The sequence below is a fragment of the Carassius auratus genome, chromosome 4 (genome assembly GCF_003368295.1).
Source record: "Carassius auratus strain Wakin chromosome 4, ASM336829v1, whole genome shotgun sequence".
In the NCBI taxonomy this organism is placed as follows: domain Eukaryota; kingdom Metazoa; phylum Chordata; class Actinopteri; order Cypriniformes; family Cyprinidae; genus Carassius; species Carassius auratus.
In genome coordinates, this window is record NC_039246.1 from 12,080,476 (window position 1) to 12,099,182 (window position 18,707).

Sequence of the window (18,707 nt, forward strand, 5' to 3'; positions counted from 1 at the left end):
TTGATGTCCTGCTAATAAGCCTGATTTGTCACATTTAAACACACTTTATTCTTATTAGTGATTTGATTAGAATTGGTATATTCTATTCTAGTGAATTATCTTTACTTATAATAGTGTAATCTGGACATTTACCTTTTCTGGGACCAGTCGATGTTTGTGTAATTGTTATTAAATTATGTTATTTTAAGTGGCCTTACTGCCGTTTTTAATGATAATAAAAATAATTCATAATTTATTAATTTGATTTCATTTGTTGTAATATGTGTTGTTTTGTATAATTGAGAAAGTTATTTTTTCTTAATATATAAAAAAAATCACATCACATATAGTTAAATTTTTGTTTTAGTCATTTTTTATTGTTTTTCTTATTTATTTATTTATTTATTTGTAAATATGTCTAGTTTATAGTATATAGTAACATGCATGTTTTATGGTTTTAGTTTTAGTTATCTAAAATTACCCTGGTTTCAAAGCCAAGTAGATTAGATATAATTTGATCTAGTTTATTGTTTTTACATGTACATTAGATGCGTCCAATGTTTTTTATTGTTATTTTTGTTCAGATGATAGGAATGATTTCAATTACAGATTGTTTTTTAGTGTCTTACAATAATAACATCAGATTCTTTTACAAATCTAAAATGCAGAGCTGTATATTTTCCCTCTAATATCTCCTATTTCCTTTTGTTTCCCAGATTTATAGTCACCAAAATCAGACTGACGCACAATCCAGAGGTTGTTCTGAAACATGTTCTCATTCTGTGTGAGATCAGAGCGTGGCACACATGAGCATCCCAGTCTGTTACCACCATCTGCTGGTGACACACAGGACAGCGGCCACACATTCAGCTCACAACAGGTACAGTTTTTCTAAGAAAAGAAAATATATTGACTTATATGGCTGAAGATGTTTGAAAATAAAGGATTTGGTCTAGTTTAGTTTTTGATGCATAATACATTATACAGCTTCTCAGTAGCATGTAGCAGACCATTCAACCAGTGAAAATAAAATCACCTTAAGAGTTGCATTTAGGGTTGTACTAGAGACTGAATCTTTTGATCTGGACCAGTAAGAAACCATGTACCCATGCACAAAAACACCATATCAACATAGAGTTTCACACAGATTGTCTTCAGAAAATATAAAATTCTGTAATCAGGTTATTTTTTTAATGTTTATTTTTTACAAGAAAATGCCATTTCATGTTTAATTCAATGTTACTTGTTTCTTTGCTATTATTTGTGGAAATTGTTTCAAAGTAAATCCTACACCAGTTTTTTTTTTTTTTATACTTTCTCATCTGACTACAAAAATTGTAGATCTCTAATCTCACGGACCGTTCTAGCATATAGTATGATTGCTTTTTTGCAATGAACATATTTGTTCCTTTTTCAATTCTTTTATCCATATTGAAATAAATCAAAGGACTATATTTGTGGAGGAAAAATGGTTTGGAAGTGGCTGAGCAAAAGAAAATGGGAAATTGCGCTTCCATGAGGCCTCGTCCATGTTTGTAATTGAATGAAAATCCATATTTACTTTGGGTAATTGCTCTGGCCAATTAAGCGTAAACATCACTCAGCACTTTGTAGTTGGAGTATCAGAGCTTGATAATGATGTGGCAGTTCAATTTTATTTTCCTTCTGCGGCGGAGATGCAAGTCGAAGCTTTTTCGATTTCATTACAGAGAAACATATAAGCTAATAACATTCTCAAACATTAATTTAGCCTGGCTTTGATGAACACGGGCTATCTGCCGAAATGCATTGACGTGTTTTTTCAGCATGCTAGTGTTTGTTGTATTATTAATGTGTTATTTCATTTTCGATTTTGGTTAAATAATATCTGCTAATGAAATGTTCCTCTAGAAGCCTGCCTATTCTGGGCAAGTGCAAAATAAAACTTTAAATCAACTTGACTCATAAGAGACTTGTGTTCCATGTTGTTGCTAACTATTTATGATCGTTAGTGTTTGTATATGCAGCAGAACTCAACTCGTTTGGGATTTAGGGTCTCATGTGGTTTTGATCATGACTGTGGTGAACTTCTGCTGTGGATGGGTTTTGTGTCAGAGTTGTTCAGAAGACCATTAGCGTGTAATTAGGGCTTGTACCAGGGGTCTACAATCTGGGGCTGGATAAAAAAAAAAGAAGTTCCTAACATAATTAGGAGTTAAGAAAAAAATTGTGTTTGTTTTTTGGTCAGCAAAACAGTTCAGTTGCCAACATTCTTTAAAATGTATCTGTGTGTGTGTGTGTGTGTGCGTGCGTGCGTGTGTGTGTGCGTGTGTGTGTGTGTGTTTCAGTAGAAATAAAGTCAAGGTTTGAAGCTACATGAAGATGAGTAAACAAGTTAAGAATTTTATTCTCCACAGGGTTTTTAGAATCCAGAATATAATAATAATTATTCAGAGCCCAAATTGAGTAAAATATGCAATTTGGTGCAGTTTCTGATATTTATATGGCCAAAAAATTAAATGCTGATACTGTAGATTATAATGTAAATCACTGAGATCTGTATAGCTGACTAATTTCATAAAATGCATACAAATATCAGTTGCAACTCTTATCTCTCAATTATATTTCTTTTAAAGATGTTATTTAAATGCTTAGTTTTAAGATCAAAGCTATGTAGTTTTTATAGTGGGGTTAAAACCTATAATGCATGATACTTAATAAGATTTGAACATTATTTTTCTCAAAACGATGTGTGGATAATCAAGTAAACCTGAGTTCATCTTGAAATATTACTAACAATATAGAAGTAACGTCTTCATAAATATAGTCAAAAAGACATACAGGTATGTACCATTATCTGGAGGAGGATGTTTTTAGAATTATATTGCTAAAAAGTATAAACTATAATCAGATGACACAAGGCATGTAGTAGATTCTGTGCAATAGTTATTTTAGCTGATGATTGAGCTCGACTGAAACTTTAAATATGAAGGAAATATGAAACAATATATTCAGTTTATGAAAAGGGGTTTATTGTGTTTCCCCACACCCCTGGAGTTATATATAAAAAGGAACATGTTAGATTAAGAAAACATTTTTTTTAAGAATACAGGGATTAAACCATAAATACATGAACAGTATGTTTCTGGAAAAATACAGTGTGTATGAAACATAGAAAGATGCGTTAGGGTTTTTTGCATAGCATAATAGCGACTGCATTGCTTCTGGTCTGATCTCTTCTGCTCTGAATAAGGCACAAAAAGATCTCTCTCGAAAGTAGTCCGTATCAACAATGTCATTATGTTTCAGAAATATACATTTTGTGATCCAGTCATCATAGATGAACCGGAGTTATTGCTGTATAGACTTTTAGGTCAGTGTCAGTGGACCAATCAGTCAATCTCCCTTTTTTTTAAGTGTCTGACTCAACATTGGAGTAAGATTCTCGTCGTCTTTGAAACGGGAGGTCAGTTACACAGTGTTAGAGGTCAGCATCTGGACGGTCAGAGCTCGTCTGCTTCCTCTGAGCTGAAGCTGCTCTGGCAGCTGCTCCCTTTGGACGCGGTGGGCGATCCGGCGGAGAGGAGCGGGTCAGTCCCGAAGGGCGAGAGAGGGTCGTCCATCAGGATCTTGTCCAGCCGGTGCTCTTCCTTCAAGGTGCTGCAGAAGAAGTCTGTGAAGTGGGAGAGAGGATCGGAGTAGGTGTTGGAGCCGTCGGTCTGTTCTCCGGCGTTCCCCGCAACCATAGCCGCAGGTAAGGGTGTCCGCTGGGTGTAGTCTGGGTTGCTCATGTCCTCCTGAGGGTAGACGGGTGGCTGGCCCGCCTGGGTGCTCGAAGTGGCCGGTGTTACCAGCTGCTGTTGTTGCTTTAGGAGATGGGATGAAAGTTCAGCAGCTCCCATTGAAGCAGACACACTGGGCAAACCGTGAGCGCGAGCCTGGATTTCCAGCTCCTGTCAATGATAGCACACAGGCAATTGAGTTAAAGATGAACTGACCAAAAAAAAACACTCTAATTTGGTCTCTTCCCTTCTTCTATTTTGCTCTAGGCCATCATCTGCCCCATAAACACATGAAGGGATGCATTCAACTTCAAAAACTCATTCATCACAATGATATATTCTGAGGTAACGTCCAGCCAGCAGGGCTTCCCATTAAAACTTTATTATTAAATGACCCAGACCTTTGGCCTTAAGTTGCCACCATTGTTTGGTAGAAGCATTCTTAGAAACTCAACATTTCATTGCCTTATTTATTGATTTTAGTCAGTTTTATAGATTAAAATGGCATCTAATCATAGTTGGTGGACAAAAAAAAAAAAAAAAGGTTTCATTTTCTACATTTATAATATCTGACATTTTGGCCTTGAGCTCAAACCAAGGGTTTTTAGTGAAAATATTAAATTGAATAAATATTAAATTGGCCAAAATAATATTCTAAATATCTCAATAATGTAAAAAAATATATATATAAACCTTTAAACCGAATATTTTATATATTTTATACACTTATAAATATCTGAATAGTGTCATATGTATAGAATGAATTTGGTGGGTTAATTTACCTTATTAAAAAATTATATTATTATGCTGGATTTTATATCAGGCATTACTGTTTGGTGTTATTTTTATATTTTAATACACATTTATTTTTATATTTTTAAATATAATTTTAATTATCTGGTATTATTTTCGTCTATATTCAGATCATTTGTTTTAAATATAATGAAGACGTGCATGCTTTGACTCGTCTTTGCTATCATTGATGAACTCAAAAAATAATAATCATGAAAACAACACTTTTGTCACTTACATTGTTGATGAGATGAACACTGATTACTAACCTAGTACTCTTGCATGTGTCTACACTAACAGCTATGGCTTCATATTTTCCTCTCTTCATTACTCCCACACATTATCTGTGTGTAGCGGAGACAGTTTAAATGAGCTATTGCATTGCCTCTTAACATGGGTATCTTCAGACACTCAATTGAGGCATTATTAGCATTAGCTTTTGGATTGGGAGCCTCGGGATAATTACTTTGAGGGCTAATTGCGATGTCTTCACATGTGTGAAGAAGACTCGCGCCCGGTCTGCGAATGTGTCAATACTGTGGAAATGTAATGCATAAATTCAGACGAGAAGCCCGGCTCTTCAAAGATATTAGCCCTCATAATCTAATTCTAGGCCCATTCCGCTCTTGACGAAGCTGTAGCTGCTATTTATTAATCAGGTTATTACCTCAGCTCGCCATGTTTCGAGGATGGGACCGTTACAAAACATCAACAGAAGCAGGCCAGGACACACACAGGTTATTGTTTCAGTATAACCTGGTTTAGATGGCGATCATGTGATCAGTTAAACCCACAAGTTAAACATATTTGAGGCCTGGTTTGTCCTGCTATTGTACTGACACTATTAACTAAACTGTGTTTGTCAGTTGAGCGACTGTCATTTTAAAACGGCTTTTTTCCAGCAAGAGTATAAAAACATAACACTATATGGCTATATTTTCACGGCATTTTACCATGTACAAACATTTTGAAGAGCAAATTTAGGGAATAAATAAATATGGCCTCCTAAATGCTCTTATTTTAATGGTGGAAAGCCATTCATTGTCGAGAATCACTATTTTTTTTTAGCTGTCAAATTAACAGCTCACCAATTCATTTTTAATTAATTTTAGACAGCTTTACCCGGACTAAAATGGCACCTTTGTTTAGTTGGTGAAAATAACATTTACTGCTTAAGAAATGAGTATTTTTACCTGTCTGAACTTTTGGCCTTAAGTTGAAACCATTACAAGTTTGTTTGTTTTTTGTTTTTTGGCAAAGATATTGCTAAATTTGCCAACATTTCTTCTTCATATTTATTCATTTTACTCTAGTTAAAATATAAACTAATTCTTACTTTATTCACTTATTAAATAAATGATTTGCCAATTGATTTTTGCCCTTTTGTCTTTTGCAGGGAACTATTTAGTTAAATGCTGCTATTTCACTGATTTTGATATATATATATATATATATATATATATATATATATATATATATATATATATATTTTTTTTTTTTTTTTTAGGAGTGTTTATTATAAAATGAAGGTTAATTGAATTCTGTCCGCCCAATTTAGATGTTCTTGTTTCAGATAAATGCTCCATTTAATTTTCATCTGCTAGTTTATGAAGATGGCATCATCTTAAAAAGCTTCAGTGTAGTTGTTCTACTTTTTTTGAAACGTAAGCTCGTCTTTTTTCAGCATTTCGTTCCTCTGTTTTGTGTTACATCCCCGCCGCTCACTCCTACAACCATCTTTTTCTGCCGTCTCTCACGTCTACATCTCATTCTCGCTCGTTCTCTTGTTCTTTTAGTCTCTTTACCTGGATTCGTAGCAGGAGTCTTCTGTTGGCCTGTTCTAGTTTCTTCTGTCGGCTCTCGAGATCACGGGCGTGCTGCTGCTCTTTCTGCAGCCACTTAATGTATTCCACCGAGGCCTTGAGGATCGTCCCTTTGTTCCAGCGCATATCACTGCCAGAGAAACGGAAGAGATAACCTTTCTCAACACCGCCTTTGCATCAGCAGAACTTTCAGACACAGAGAAAAGCCTCACAAGGGTCTCCTTTCTTCCCAGGACTTAAAAACTGTGATTTACATGGCCAATTATTCATTCTCGGACATTACCTTGCCTTTGAATGGGGAATTTTAATGGAATAGTTAAGTACGTCTGCAGAAAGACCATTCTATGGCCCCTTGTATGGTAAAATTAATCCCTGAGCAAAAATAGGTGTCGGAAGAGGTAGAAAAAAATTGGAGTTCGGAAGCCGAAGTAAAGTGCAGTCATTCCCGATACCATTACTTTTTAAAAGGAGGAAAGTGTCGTGAAATTGTCTCTTTCTTTGGAATAAGATGTTGGCCTGATCGCAGCTAATAATCTCCTTTATCTTGTGTTAATGGCAAGGTGACAGCACTAGCCTTCCATTTAAATTCCATAAAAAGTTCAATTAAGCCGGGGCAATGGACTCGCCGTCTGCACTGTACTTCATCACTGGGTTCAGCTGTGCTTAAACTTTAGTTCAAATGCTCTATACTTTGCCTTGAACCTCATTTCCATCATTCAGATGGGCGTCTGTTCGCTCTGTAGGTCTTTCCTTGAGAAATGAGCACTGTACTGTCATTTTCTCTCTACTTCAGTGTCATTTTGCCCTGTCTTCATGAGTCTATCTCAGACATGATTGTTTTTTTCTCAGACTTTTAGAGTTCAGCTCGACTGTTATTGCGTGAAAGCAGGAAGGTTTTGACTTACGGGTCGTTTGACTTCGGTATCAGCGTTCCGAGCTCCTTGATCCTGTAGTTGATGTTGTATCGCCGTCGTCTTTCAACTGCCAATTGTGAGAACAAAGTTTATCATTCACCACAAACATAATATTTAATATAAATGATTCATAAATAATGCATACTTTATTGAAGCATGATGTTTTATTAAAAATAAATCAATTAAATATATAACCCGCATATTTAGTTGAGAATGAGAAAAATAATTATCTGGCCTAGTCAGAATCCATTTGACAATTTTAATGGAATATTTATTGTATCACAAAGCAACCAAGCATTTTTCAGGGACTGAAAAGCAGCTTTTCTTGATTTTTGTAGTCAATCTGATCCCCATTAAAGCATGCAACAACAAAAAATTAAATAAAGTAATAAAGTAAACAGTTTTTTGGAGATTTAGGAAAAGTATCAGCCTTGCTCTTAAAGGGACAGTTCACCCAAAAACTCAAATTCTGTTGTCGTTATCTAAATAGAAGATATTTTGAAAAATGTTAATCAAACAGTTGACCATAGCCATTGACTAATACTATGGAAGTGAATGGCTACCGTCAGCTACTAACATTCTTCATCTTATTTTATGTTCAACAGAAGAAAGAAACTTGTTTACATGTTTGGAACAACATGAGAGTAAGTAAATGATACCATAATTTTTATTTTTGGGTGAACAAGCCTTAATTTAAATGATTTTGGAGACATTTACAGGGCAATCGTTTTTTAAGTGTATATACTCCTTACTTAGATTGTGGTTGTCTTTTTTCTGTCTTTCTTTGGCCATGACTCTGGTGTCAAGTTCTGTAAGAGAAGAAATTTGGGAAGGTTATTGCAGAAACTCGTCAAGTTTATTTCCAAAGGTGAGTTGAACACCACGCTGAAGCAAAGTGTGTCTTTAAAGAAAGCCGTCAGATTAGTAATGTAATTAGTAATTAGTAATGTGGCAACTTCCATAAGATTCCTGACCCCTGCCTAACACTCACAAAACAACCCTAACCTCTGTTGAACCCATCACATGCAGCCTCTTTTTGAGTGTGAATAAGCTGTTTTCATTCACCCCAGACTCGTCAACACCAGAAAAGCTGTGTATCTTCTTTTAATCCTTCCTGACCTTACCATTAACCAATCTGCTGACATGCCGGAGCGGGTGAGAGGAAGAAGGCCAAATGCTTCTGCATTCATATTCGCATTCTTCCAAATTATACAATTGGGAGCAGTGATTGGATTTCTTAATTCATTTCTGCTGATTCAATAAGGTCATTTGAGCCGTGCGAAACCAAACAAGAGCGTCGTGCAGCACGCTTCTGTTAAAAAGACAGTAATGCACTTATTTTCCTGCCGGAGTGAAGAGTTCTCCAGGCATCCTTTCTATTTCCTGAATCAATTAGCTTTACTTGATGCATGACATTCATAAGAAAAAAAGGCGCCCACAAAGGAGGCATTGTGCCATGTCTATCATGCTAAGAATACATGCTCCCATATTCCGCTCATTGAAGCAGTGATAATGAAGAATGAGTGCAACACAATAGTGAGCTAAACACAGAGCACACTGACTCTTAAAATAAGACAGCTGGACAATAACATGAAACATACAGGCTTGTGTTTGGCTTTTGGAATAACACACATGGAATAAACCCGTCTGGGTTTGCTTTGCTAGATCTATTTACAGTATGCTCCTGAATTTCCAGAATGAAAGACTATATTGTGTTGTCTTGTTTTTAATAATCTTGCCTTCATAAACCTTTAAAAGACATTTTATTTCTGTAAATTACATTTACGTGAATGCATTTGGCATACTTTTTATGTAGTGGATTTAGCATATTTTTTTAATCATATTTTCATATTGACTTGAATTATATATCATCAAATATACTATGCTATGTTTACTATGTTTATATACTGTACTATGTAAATACTATGCTTAAAATGTAACCAAGAAACATATTTAGTAATAGTATTATTGCAATATATTTTATATGTATTACGAAAACATTTATCATTGTATTATATTATAACATTCAATAATATGAAATAATAAATTGAAATAAAACAGACAAATAACAAAGTATCCCAAATGCATAAATGTAAATGTTAAATCTGGTAAAATAAGGACTAAAATGCTATTTATAATATAATTATTTATAATAATTATTTATTATATATTTATTATATATTTTACTATTTATAATATAATTTTAAAACAGCTTTACAATAATGCAATACAATAATACATTTAAAAATGTTATGAAATACATAATTATATAATATATACTTTGATATAATTATTAATAATATTGATATTCTGCATATATTATGATTATGGTTTCTTTTTCCAACAATTTCATTTTAAATTGATTGTGAGGTCTGCAATTTTATAAGTACATATATAATATAGATTTTAAAAATAAGTTAAATATGGTAAGAAAAATAACTTACTCTTAATCTTAAAACCTTGTCAATGCTATCACAAGATGAATGGTCTCAAAACTGCAGTGACATCTTTGTGGTGTAGATAACCTTAATTGATTTCTCTTTAATGTAAAAGTGAACTGCTCTTGTAAATGTTTCTTTCTGAAATGCCTTTGCTAACAGCACAGGTCCTGCTCGGACAGCGTCTGTGCCCTTCTGTGCTCCGTACCTGTGACCTCCATTTTAACTGAGAGCTTTGTGGGCAATGAGGGTGTCAGTCCACCGTGAGGGGCGGTCATACCTTGGTCACCGCCGTACACCTCCAGCATGCTGTTATTCAGGGACACCTTCAGAGGAAAGACAGAAAGTGAGTCAGATGTACACACAGCCATTAAATCTTCACCTTGTGTCGTTCTTCTGCATGTACATGATCCAGTCTATTTTGCTCCATGTGTAATACGTTTGGTGTTTTGTTACATGCATGATTTTTAACGCAGACTTCCTGTATATTAAGAGTAAAACACCAGACGTTATCTGTTCAGCAGGCTTAGACTTATTATACACTCATTTTGAGGAATAAAGTGTGTTGGTTACAGCTGGGAGTGCTTCTTTTTCCCAAATGAAAGTATAATAGAATGTAAAACTTAACACAAGGTTTATTAATGATGGGTGTTTAAATCCTATTGAAAATCTGCAAAAAGATGCAGCATTTTAAGAGACGAATAAGGACTCTGTGGAGCTAATTCATTTTATTTTTTTGCTAAACAAATAAGTGTTATTATAGTAGAACTGAAACATTATTATAGTTTGTATTACTATTTTGAATTAGTTTTTATTTTTTATTTTTTATTTTTAGTAAAAGTTCTAGTAATTTTGTTGTGGTTTTGTAGTTTTTTATCTATTTGAATCTATATAAATGTATTTAATTAAAAAACAATTTTAATATATAATGCTTATATATTAAGTTAAAGTTTATAATTTTTTTATATTATTATTACTGCTGTTATTAACTATTAACTATAATACTAGATAGCCTGAATTGAGTTTCTTTTTTTTCTTTTTTCCCGACTTCCAATCCCACAAAATCTAGAGCTGTGGAAAACCAATTCCTGTCAGCGTTATGGATGAAAAAGCGAAGTGTTCAGGATTAAAGAAGAGGTCAGAGCGTTACAGGAAGACAGAGGCAGCAGGCGCTATAGTGTTTCCTCTCTCCATTATCTCAGTGGGGGGAAAAAGCTCGCTTATCAACATGAAAGATTGCCATGGCCCCTTGACTGTTCGCATCGTAATCGCTTCAATCCATTCCCATCATGTTAGCAGATATGTTGACATGGGGAAGCGGCTTGATGCGTCGTGCTGTATGACTAATTAGAACGAATTGATGCGTTTAAGCATGCTATCATTTCTGAACAAGTCCACTGGGAGAGAAGATATTAGCTCAATCCGATGCTTGACTGCTTACTCAGATACAAAACTCTCGCTCGCTCGCTCTCTATCTGCCTTATCCGTTCCCGTCATGCTCTTTATTTTGCTCAACAGTATCACATACCTCTCTAGTGAGTTCAGGTGTTGCTGTAATCATGACTCAAGAGTGCTTTGTCCCTCCACAGACGTCAGTATGACCATAACAGTTTCATGCTGGTCTCACACATACTAAGTCTTTGGAGGAGTGATCACTCATTAACATAGTGGGGCTCGTCTGAGACATACCTCTCTGCATGCCGACCGATCATTACCAGACTAATCTGTATTGTTCCACTGTTTAAAGCCTGAGATCTAAGTCTGTTCCCCTTTGACTCTCAGCTGGACTCGGTGTGACCTCACACAAAGACAAACCCCTTTCACAAGCATACCAAAGACCTGCACGTGTTTGTGTTATTAATGTGTTTCATTCCTTATACATGAATGTAGCTTACATTTTGGATTCAGACATGTTTTATGTACCTATATATGTCTATATTTATGTACTTATACTTGATTTTGGCATTTTCATTTCATGTTAACACTTTACTGGAGCATTTTATATGATGCATTAAAAATCTATTTTTATAGTTTTATTATAGTTTTTATAGTTATACTTTTTCTAACACTTTATAAATGTTTCATAAATAATATAAAATTACATAATTATATAACCTAGTATATATTTATTGATATTGACATTATTCTACAAATATTAAAATATATATATACTTATGATTTCATAAAAAGTAAATATTTCAGTGGTGACCGAGACTAAAATGAGTGATAAATTATTCATTTGTAATGATATAGAACTTAATATTCTATTAAATTTATATTTTAGAATGATAGAATTGAATACAAAACTATATATAGAGAGAGTGTTTTTATTTGAGTGGTAGACTTTGAGTGGTAGACTCAAAATAATATATTTTGACTTTTAGTACTGTAAAATTTGTACGTTTTTATATTAATATTCTAGAATTATTTTAGATAAATCTTATTCTAGAATATTGTACAACTTCATAATCTACCTTGAGTTAATAACTGTTTTGTGTGATTTTATGTGTGTGTGTATGTGTGTATATATATACAGACTTAAGTTCAGTAACATTTTGAAATTGATTAACAGAAATTAACTATAATTTCCTCCATACTTTTTATACCCCTATACACATCACTGAAAACACACAATGTAACTTTTCAACACAGTGAAGAGATGAACTTGACTTATACTTACATTACTTTGCATTATGATGCCTGGCTCCATACAATCCAAACCCCCATCTTTGAACCCGCTTTCAAGGCTAATAAGATCATCAATAACTTCATCCATTGGAAACTAAAAGAAAACATTGATTATAGCGCACTCTTTCTCCTCCATCAACAGTGGTTGAGTTTGTCAGAATTTTTTTTGTCTCATTTTCACTATCATCAGTCACTGTATCAATGCCGAGTAAAAGTGTGAATAAAACTGGGCCCTTAATCCAATAACAGATGATTCATCATCTCTGTGATGAAGAAGCACCTCTTATCAGAACCGCTGACCCATCCCTTCATTGTCAATATGATCAGAGCTGAATGTTTGAAGTTATTGATGAGTAAACACACAGACTGTGACACAGGTAGAAGTACTCACCTCACTGTCGTGATGGTTGGCCAGTGTGAGCAGGGTGACAGGGCTTTCTGGCAAGCTGCTGTCACTCACGGGCGGCATGTGTCCGTTGCGCATGATGGGTACCGTTCCCAGGGCCTGGCCCGGGTGAGGATGGGCGACCGGGTGGGACTGGCTAGCAAGCTTGCTGCCCAAAGTTAGGTACTGCTTGACCTGCTGGGCCTGAGTCTGGTGGAGGTGGTACTTGGAGTTCTCCAGGTGATTTTGAACCTTCAGTAAGAAGAGAAAAAATGGCATTTTTAGGTCTATAAATGATGTCTTTATGTGCAAGTGTCTTTCATATCACTTTTTTTCCCCAACATCTGTGCAACCAAAACCAGCGAGAAAAAGGCAGTTTATTCAGCTTATTTGTTCATATAACAAACCCTGCCTCTCATTTTAAGCACATTACCTGCTTAAAACATTCTTAACCCGTGACTTAAATGGATAGATCACCCAAAAATCCAAATTCAAAAAAGAATGTTGGTAACCAAACAGTTGAGAGTAGCCATTGACTTCCATAGTATTTTTCCCCCATACTATGGAAGTCAATGGGTACCGTCAGCTGTTTGGTTAAAAACATTCTTAAAAATAATATCTTCCTTCAGTTCATGTTCAACAGTTGAATGAAACTCATAAAGGTTCAGAACAACTTAAAGGTGAATAATTTTAGTTTTTGGGAGATTTATCCCAGTAAATTCCAACATCAGTCTAAAAGATACGCAATATGCAGGACAGTTGACTGAAAAATCATCATTTACTCACCCACATGTTATCCTGTATGACTGTGGAACACAAAAGAAGATATTCTTTTTTTGTCTATTCAGTGAAAGTCAATGGGTGCCAATATTTTTTTTGGACCCCATTGAGTTCCATTATATAAACAGAAAATCCTCAAAATGTCATCTTTTGTGTCAACAGAAATCCTACAGGTTTGGAATGACATGAGAATGAGTAAATAATGACAGCATGTGAACTACCCTTTAACCAAGCGCCAAAACGGCTGTCGTCTTGCGCAAGTCAAAGCAGAACATAGCAAGTCCTTACATTGGAAACTCGAGCTCCGTCTCTCATCTTGTAGAAACTACAGTCAGTTAAATGTGGCATTCTCAATCCCAGTACATCCACTAAAGTAGGATCCCAAGCTGTGGAGAGGAAGCCGGATGACTGTCCTCTCTTGTCCCTGTCCGGTCTTTATAAGCAAGCAGGAGGATCTCAGTGACCTAATTAGCACTAAGGCCAGGCCTTTTCTTTTTTTACTGCAGGTCGTAGTAATCACCTCAAACAGAGAGATCACTGATCTGACAGGTTTGATCACCACAGGGCCGAGATCTTTCGCCTATATCCCTCATTCGCTGGGACCGCCCAGTTCTGTTTGCGTGAAGCGGCCAATCCCAGACTTCCCTCTTCTGCCACTTCTGCTTCAGGGGGTCCGAGACAAATACTGCTTGTTCTGTGCGGTTACCAAATGACCCAGGGGCCCGTCTCTGGATCAGTCTCACTAGACAACATTGTCTTGTATCTGGTCTCAAAAACTAACTGTCGTGAACCCGGTCGCTCCTCTAATTTGAGTCGATAAGATATCGTAAAGCTAAATATAGGAGGAAATTATTCATTCTGGGTTATGGAGGCGACCTCTAGTAGTGCTTATTATGTTGTCCATGCTAACAAAAGCACAACTGTTGAGTTACTGTTATGGCGCTCTGAGGATTTTCAGAAAAATCCAAAAATGAACTTTTACTGACCGCTGACCAAAAAACACTCAATTGTGTGAACTAAAGTTATGTTTAATTTGATCAAAATGGCTGTTTGCTCTAACAAAAGAGGCGTTTATTTCTCACAATCGTTGATTTAGAAACATTTATTAGATGGCAGACTGTATCGCCCTTCAGTGGAAATCTTAAATGGGAAATATTATCCCATATGCACCGAAATGGTTATTTAAGCCCTTGAAGGATGAACCCGAAGACCAAATCGGATCTTCTATGCCCTTCTGACTGCGCATTCAACAGTTCAGCGGAGGTCTGTCTCTGTTTATCAGCCATTGCAAAGCTCTTTTCATTACGCACACTGGATTTGGCTTCAAAAAAGACCTAAGAGTGTAACTTCTCTCTTATCCCAGGCAAAGGTGAAAGAAGCCATTGTGTGTCTGAGGGCTCATCTCTGCAGTGTGGAAGGGAAGGGTTATCCTGGTTGTGTCAAAGGGCCACATCCTTGACTCGCATCTCCCCTGTCTGTTGTGAACGCAGGATATACGACTATTAACTAATTAAAGCCTGTAATGTGATTGAAGTGATTTTGATCACAAATGCAGTGTAGACAATGAAAGCACTATGTGTAAAGATGCATTAGACGTCATACTTAGACACTCTAGAAGGTTCATTTACTAAACATTCAGCCTGCAGATTATGAGCTAATTTTACATTAACACATCATTAATACATTTTTCACTGTAGGCTTTCCAGCATCCCCTAGTTTAGATGAGATTTGCTAGTTTATAAACCTGTTGTTTTCCACTTTTAATAATGTTTATATATAATAATGTTTTTAATAATGTTAGTAAAATGTATTCATTCAAATAACTTTTAAATGTGTATAGATAGATAGATAGATAGATAGATTGCCCCTTAAGAGAAGAATGGCACATAATAGCAACATATTAAAGTAATAATTGTATTTTATATTATATTATATAAAAGGCACAAAAAGCAACGATGCAGTGACAGAGACGAGCAATGACTGTATGGAAATACATAAAACTAACAAACAGTTTCTTCACCTTTTGCAGATGGACACACAAATCAATTTTAAATGAATATATATATTTAAAAAAATAATCCATTACCTTAATTTAGACTGTAAGTGTATCTTGCTTAGAAAACCTGTTAGTGTGTCTTGAATGGCGAGGTATAATGTATTGTGCTTGTGTTGATGTTGCTTAATTTTGTTTCAGGATTAGTCAAGTTCTGGTTTCACTTCAGAAAAATCTGTGTTTTGAAACACTGGGGAGGGGAGTGATTTTTACCGGCTGTACAAATTATGGACAAAACCTTTTCCTGGCCAAAAGGTCAGGTTCTATAGTAAGCTGAAAAGAGAAGTTAAAACATTGCAATATAAACTTTTAGGATATGTTTTTAACTCTGACAGATGGGAGTTCTTCGTGCTGTTCTTTTTTTAACTTTTGTTTCTGAAGAAATCAGTTGTGCTATACTGAATATTACTCCTTAGCATCAATGCTGTTAGACCACAAAAGTTTCTGAGGGGAAGAGAAAGTAAAACACACACACACACACACACACACACACAAAGAGCAGAATCACATTCACATCAAATATTGTTCCTTTACCTTAAAAAACAGGTTTAAGTTTGTGAATTTATCATTTTATGCTGTGTTCTTGCTATGTTGATGTATGTTACAACAGCAATAAACATATTTGGACAATTTAATCAGACTCAAAAATGCAAACCATCAAAGTATCATTAATTTTAATTATAGCTTTCTTGTATATTATATATATATATATATATATATATATATATATATATATATATATATATATATATATATATATATATATATATATATATGAAATGTTTTATTTAATATTAAAATATTACATGCAATGTGTTTATAATATTTTCTAATATTACATTTTTCTCAATAATAATTTTTAAATATATAGCTCTAGCATCATTTTTATTATATTATTTGAAAGACCTTTTGTTTTCATTTGTATTTTTTAGAGTAACTAAATACTTTTTGCCAGTTCACATTTTGTAGTCATTTTATAGATTTTTAAAACTTGTAATTTACAAAATAACCTTCTACAAAATGTTACAGATATTTATTCATATTTAACAAGGAACCAGCCTAAATATACAGTGGGGCTCGAAAGTTTGGGCACCCCTTGCAGAATCTGTGAAAATATGAGTAATTTTCAAAAAAAATGAGAGAGATCATACTAAATGCATGTTATATTTTATTTAGTATTGTCCTGAGTAAGATATTGTGCATAAAAGATATTAACATTTAGTCCACAAGACAAAAAAATGCCTGAAATTATTAAAATAGCCCCATCAAAAGTTTGGGAACCCTTGGTTCTTAATACCGTGTTCTGTTACCTGATGATCCTCGACTGTCTTTCTGTTTTGTGATGGTTGTGCATGAGTCCCTTGTTTGTTCTGAACAGTTAAACTGAGCAGCGTTCTTCAGAAAAATCTTTAAGGTCCTGCAGATTCTTCAGTTTTCCAGCATCTTTGCATATTTGAACCTTTTCCAGCAGTGACTTTATGATTTTGAGATACACCTTATCACACTGAGGACATTTGAGGCACTCCAACACAATTATTAAAAAAGATTCAAACATTCACTGATGCTCCAGAAGGAAACAAGATGCATTAAGAGCTGGGGGGTGAAAACTTTTGGAATTTGAAGATCAAGGTAAATTGTACTTAATTTGTGTACCGGGAAACATACAAGTATCTTCTGTTGCTTACTAAGGGCAGAACTAAATGGAAAAAAAATTATATTTCAACAAAATAAGACAAATTTGGCCATCTTCATCATGTTCAAAAGTTTTCACCCCCCAGTTCATAATGCATCTTGTTTCCTTCTGGAGCATCCATGAATGTTTGAATCTTTTTAAATAGTTGTGTTTGAGTCCCTCAAATGTCCTCAGTGTGATAAGGTGTATCTCAAAATCATAAAGTCACTGCTGGAAAAGGTTCAAATATGCAAAGATGCTGGAAAACTGAAGAATCTGCAGGACCTCAAGATTTTTCTGAAGAACGCTGCTCAGTTTAACTGTTCAGAACAAACAAGGGACTCATGCACAACCATCACAAAACAGAAAGACAGTCGAGGATCATCAGGTAACAAAACACGGTATTAAGAACCAAGGGTTCCCAAACTTTTGAGTAGGGTTATTTTAATAATTTCAGCATTTTTTTTTGTCTTGCGGACTAAATGTTAATTTCTTTTATGTACAATATCTTACTCAGGACAATACTAAATAAAATATAACGTGCATTTAGTATGATCTCTCTTATTTTTTGAAAATTACTCGCATTTTCACAGATTCTGCTAAGGGTGCCCAAACTTTCGAGCCCCACTGTATACTGTATATAATAGACAATTACATTTATGTATTAAACAAAATAAGTGTGCATTCACTGGGAATCGAACCCATGACCTTGAGTGCCATACTGTACTCTACAAGTCGAGCAACAGGAAGTAGTCTCTCCAAAAAAACTATTTCACAGATTCAGAGTAACTAAAGTTCAACCTGAGCTCCCAAAGTTTTTTCAATAAACCACAATAAGCAGGTTTCAAAACCATTTCCAAGCTTGATTTTTCATTAAAATTACACTCAAGACACATTAACAGTATTTGAACTTAAACTCTCATCCCAATTTCTCTCTCTTTTGCAGCTACGTACCGGCAGCAGTTGAATCTCAGTGATGGAGATGACTTTAACCACACAGGAGTGGCTCATGGTCCTAAAGAAGGCCTTCAGGTATCATGAAAGCAACGGCCTGCAGTCTTGCCCTTAAACCACAACTCAAGAGGAGCTGGATTCACTCAGTCCAATGTGAATGCAACCCGGCTGGGAAAGCAGAAGGATAACAAAACACATGTGTGTGTGGCTTTCCTGAGCTGTGTGTGCAGAAACACTGGCCTGGAGAGGAAGGCATTACACATCAGCTTCCTCTGTATGGGATCGTTCCTGCTCTAGTGGTCAGCCAAAGGCCTGACGGAGGCAGAATTTCAGGTGCTAGAGGCTCTGAGCGTTTTGTTCTTGGTGCTTCCTGTCTAACTATCTTTACAGCCTTGCTCAGCACATTCCCCTGAGAGGTTATCTCTTTAGCACACACGATGTACATAAAAATTAATCAAACGAAACACA

General features: G+C 35.2%; 1 protein-coding gene across 4 annotated transcripts; it reads right to left on the reverse strand.

The window, feature by feature from the left end:
- Positions 1 to 2,968: 2,968 nt before the first annotated feature.
- Positions 2,969 to 18,376, reverse strand: LOC113058650 (transcription factor EC-like). 4 transcript variants are annotated; one of them, XM_026226784.1, is made up of 8 exons: positions 15,647 to 15,726; positions 12,787 to 13,032; positions 12,388 to 12,489; positions 9,916 to 10,033; positions 8,022 to 8,078; positions 7,261 to 7,336; positions 6,338 to 6,485; positions 2,969 to 3,911 (listed from the first exon to the last, which is right to left on the reverse strand). In XM_026226784.1, the coding sequence occupies exons 2-8, from the start codon at positions 12,877 to 12,879 to the stop codon at positions 3,462 to 3,464; spliced, it is 1,044 nt and encodes a 347-aa protein (XP_026082569.1). In that variant the 5' UTR covers positions 12,880 to 13,032; positions 15,647 to 15,726; the 3' UTR covers positions 2,969 to 3,461. The 4 variants fall into 4 exon arrangements, with proteins under 4 accessions (XP_026082569.1, XP_026082541.1, XP_026082560.1 ...); XM_026226756.1 differs by lacking the exon at positions 15,647 to 15,726 and adding an exon at positions 13,849 to 14,246; XM_026226775.1 differs by lacking the exon at positions 15,647 to 15,726 and adding an exon at positions 13,849 to 14,236 and having other exon boundaries at positions 9,988 to 10,033.
- Positions 18,377 to 18,707: the final 331 nt, after the last annotated feature.

Coding starts and splice junctions, on each gene's coding strand:
- LOC113058650 (XM_026226756.1), bottom strand. CDS start 13,908: ATGCCACATTTAACTGACTGTAGTTTCTACAAGATGAGAGACGGAGCT. Junction 12,490..12,786: donor CCAACCATCACGACAGTGAG/GTGAGTACTTCT, acceptor GTTTTCTTTTAG/TTTCCAATGGATGAAGTTAT. Junction 6,486..7,260: donor ATACCGAAGTCAAACGACCC/GTAAGTCAAAAC, acceptor TTTCTCTGGCAG/TGATATGCGCTGGAACAAAG.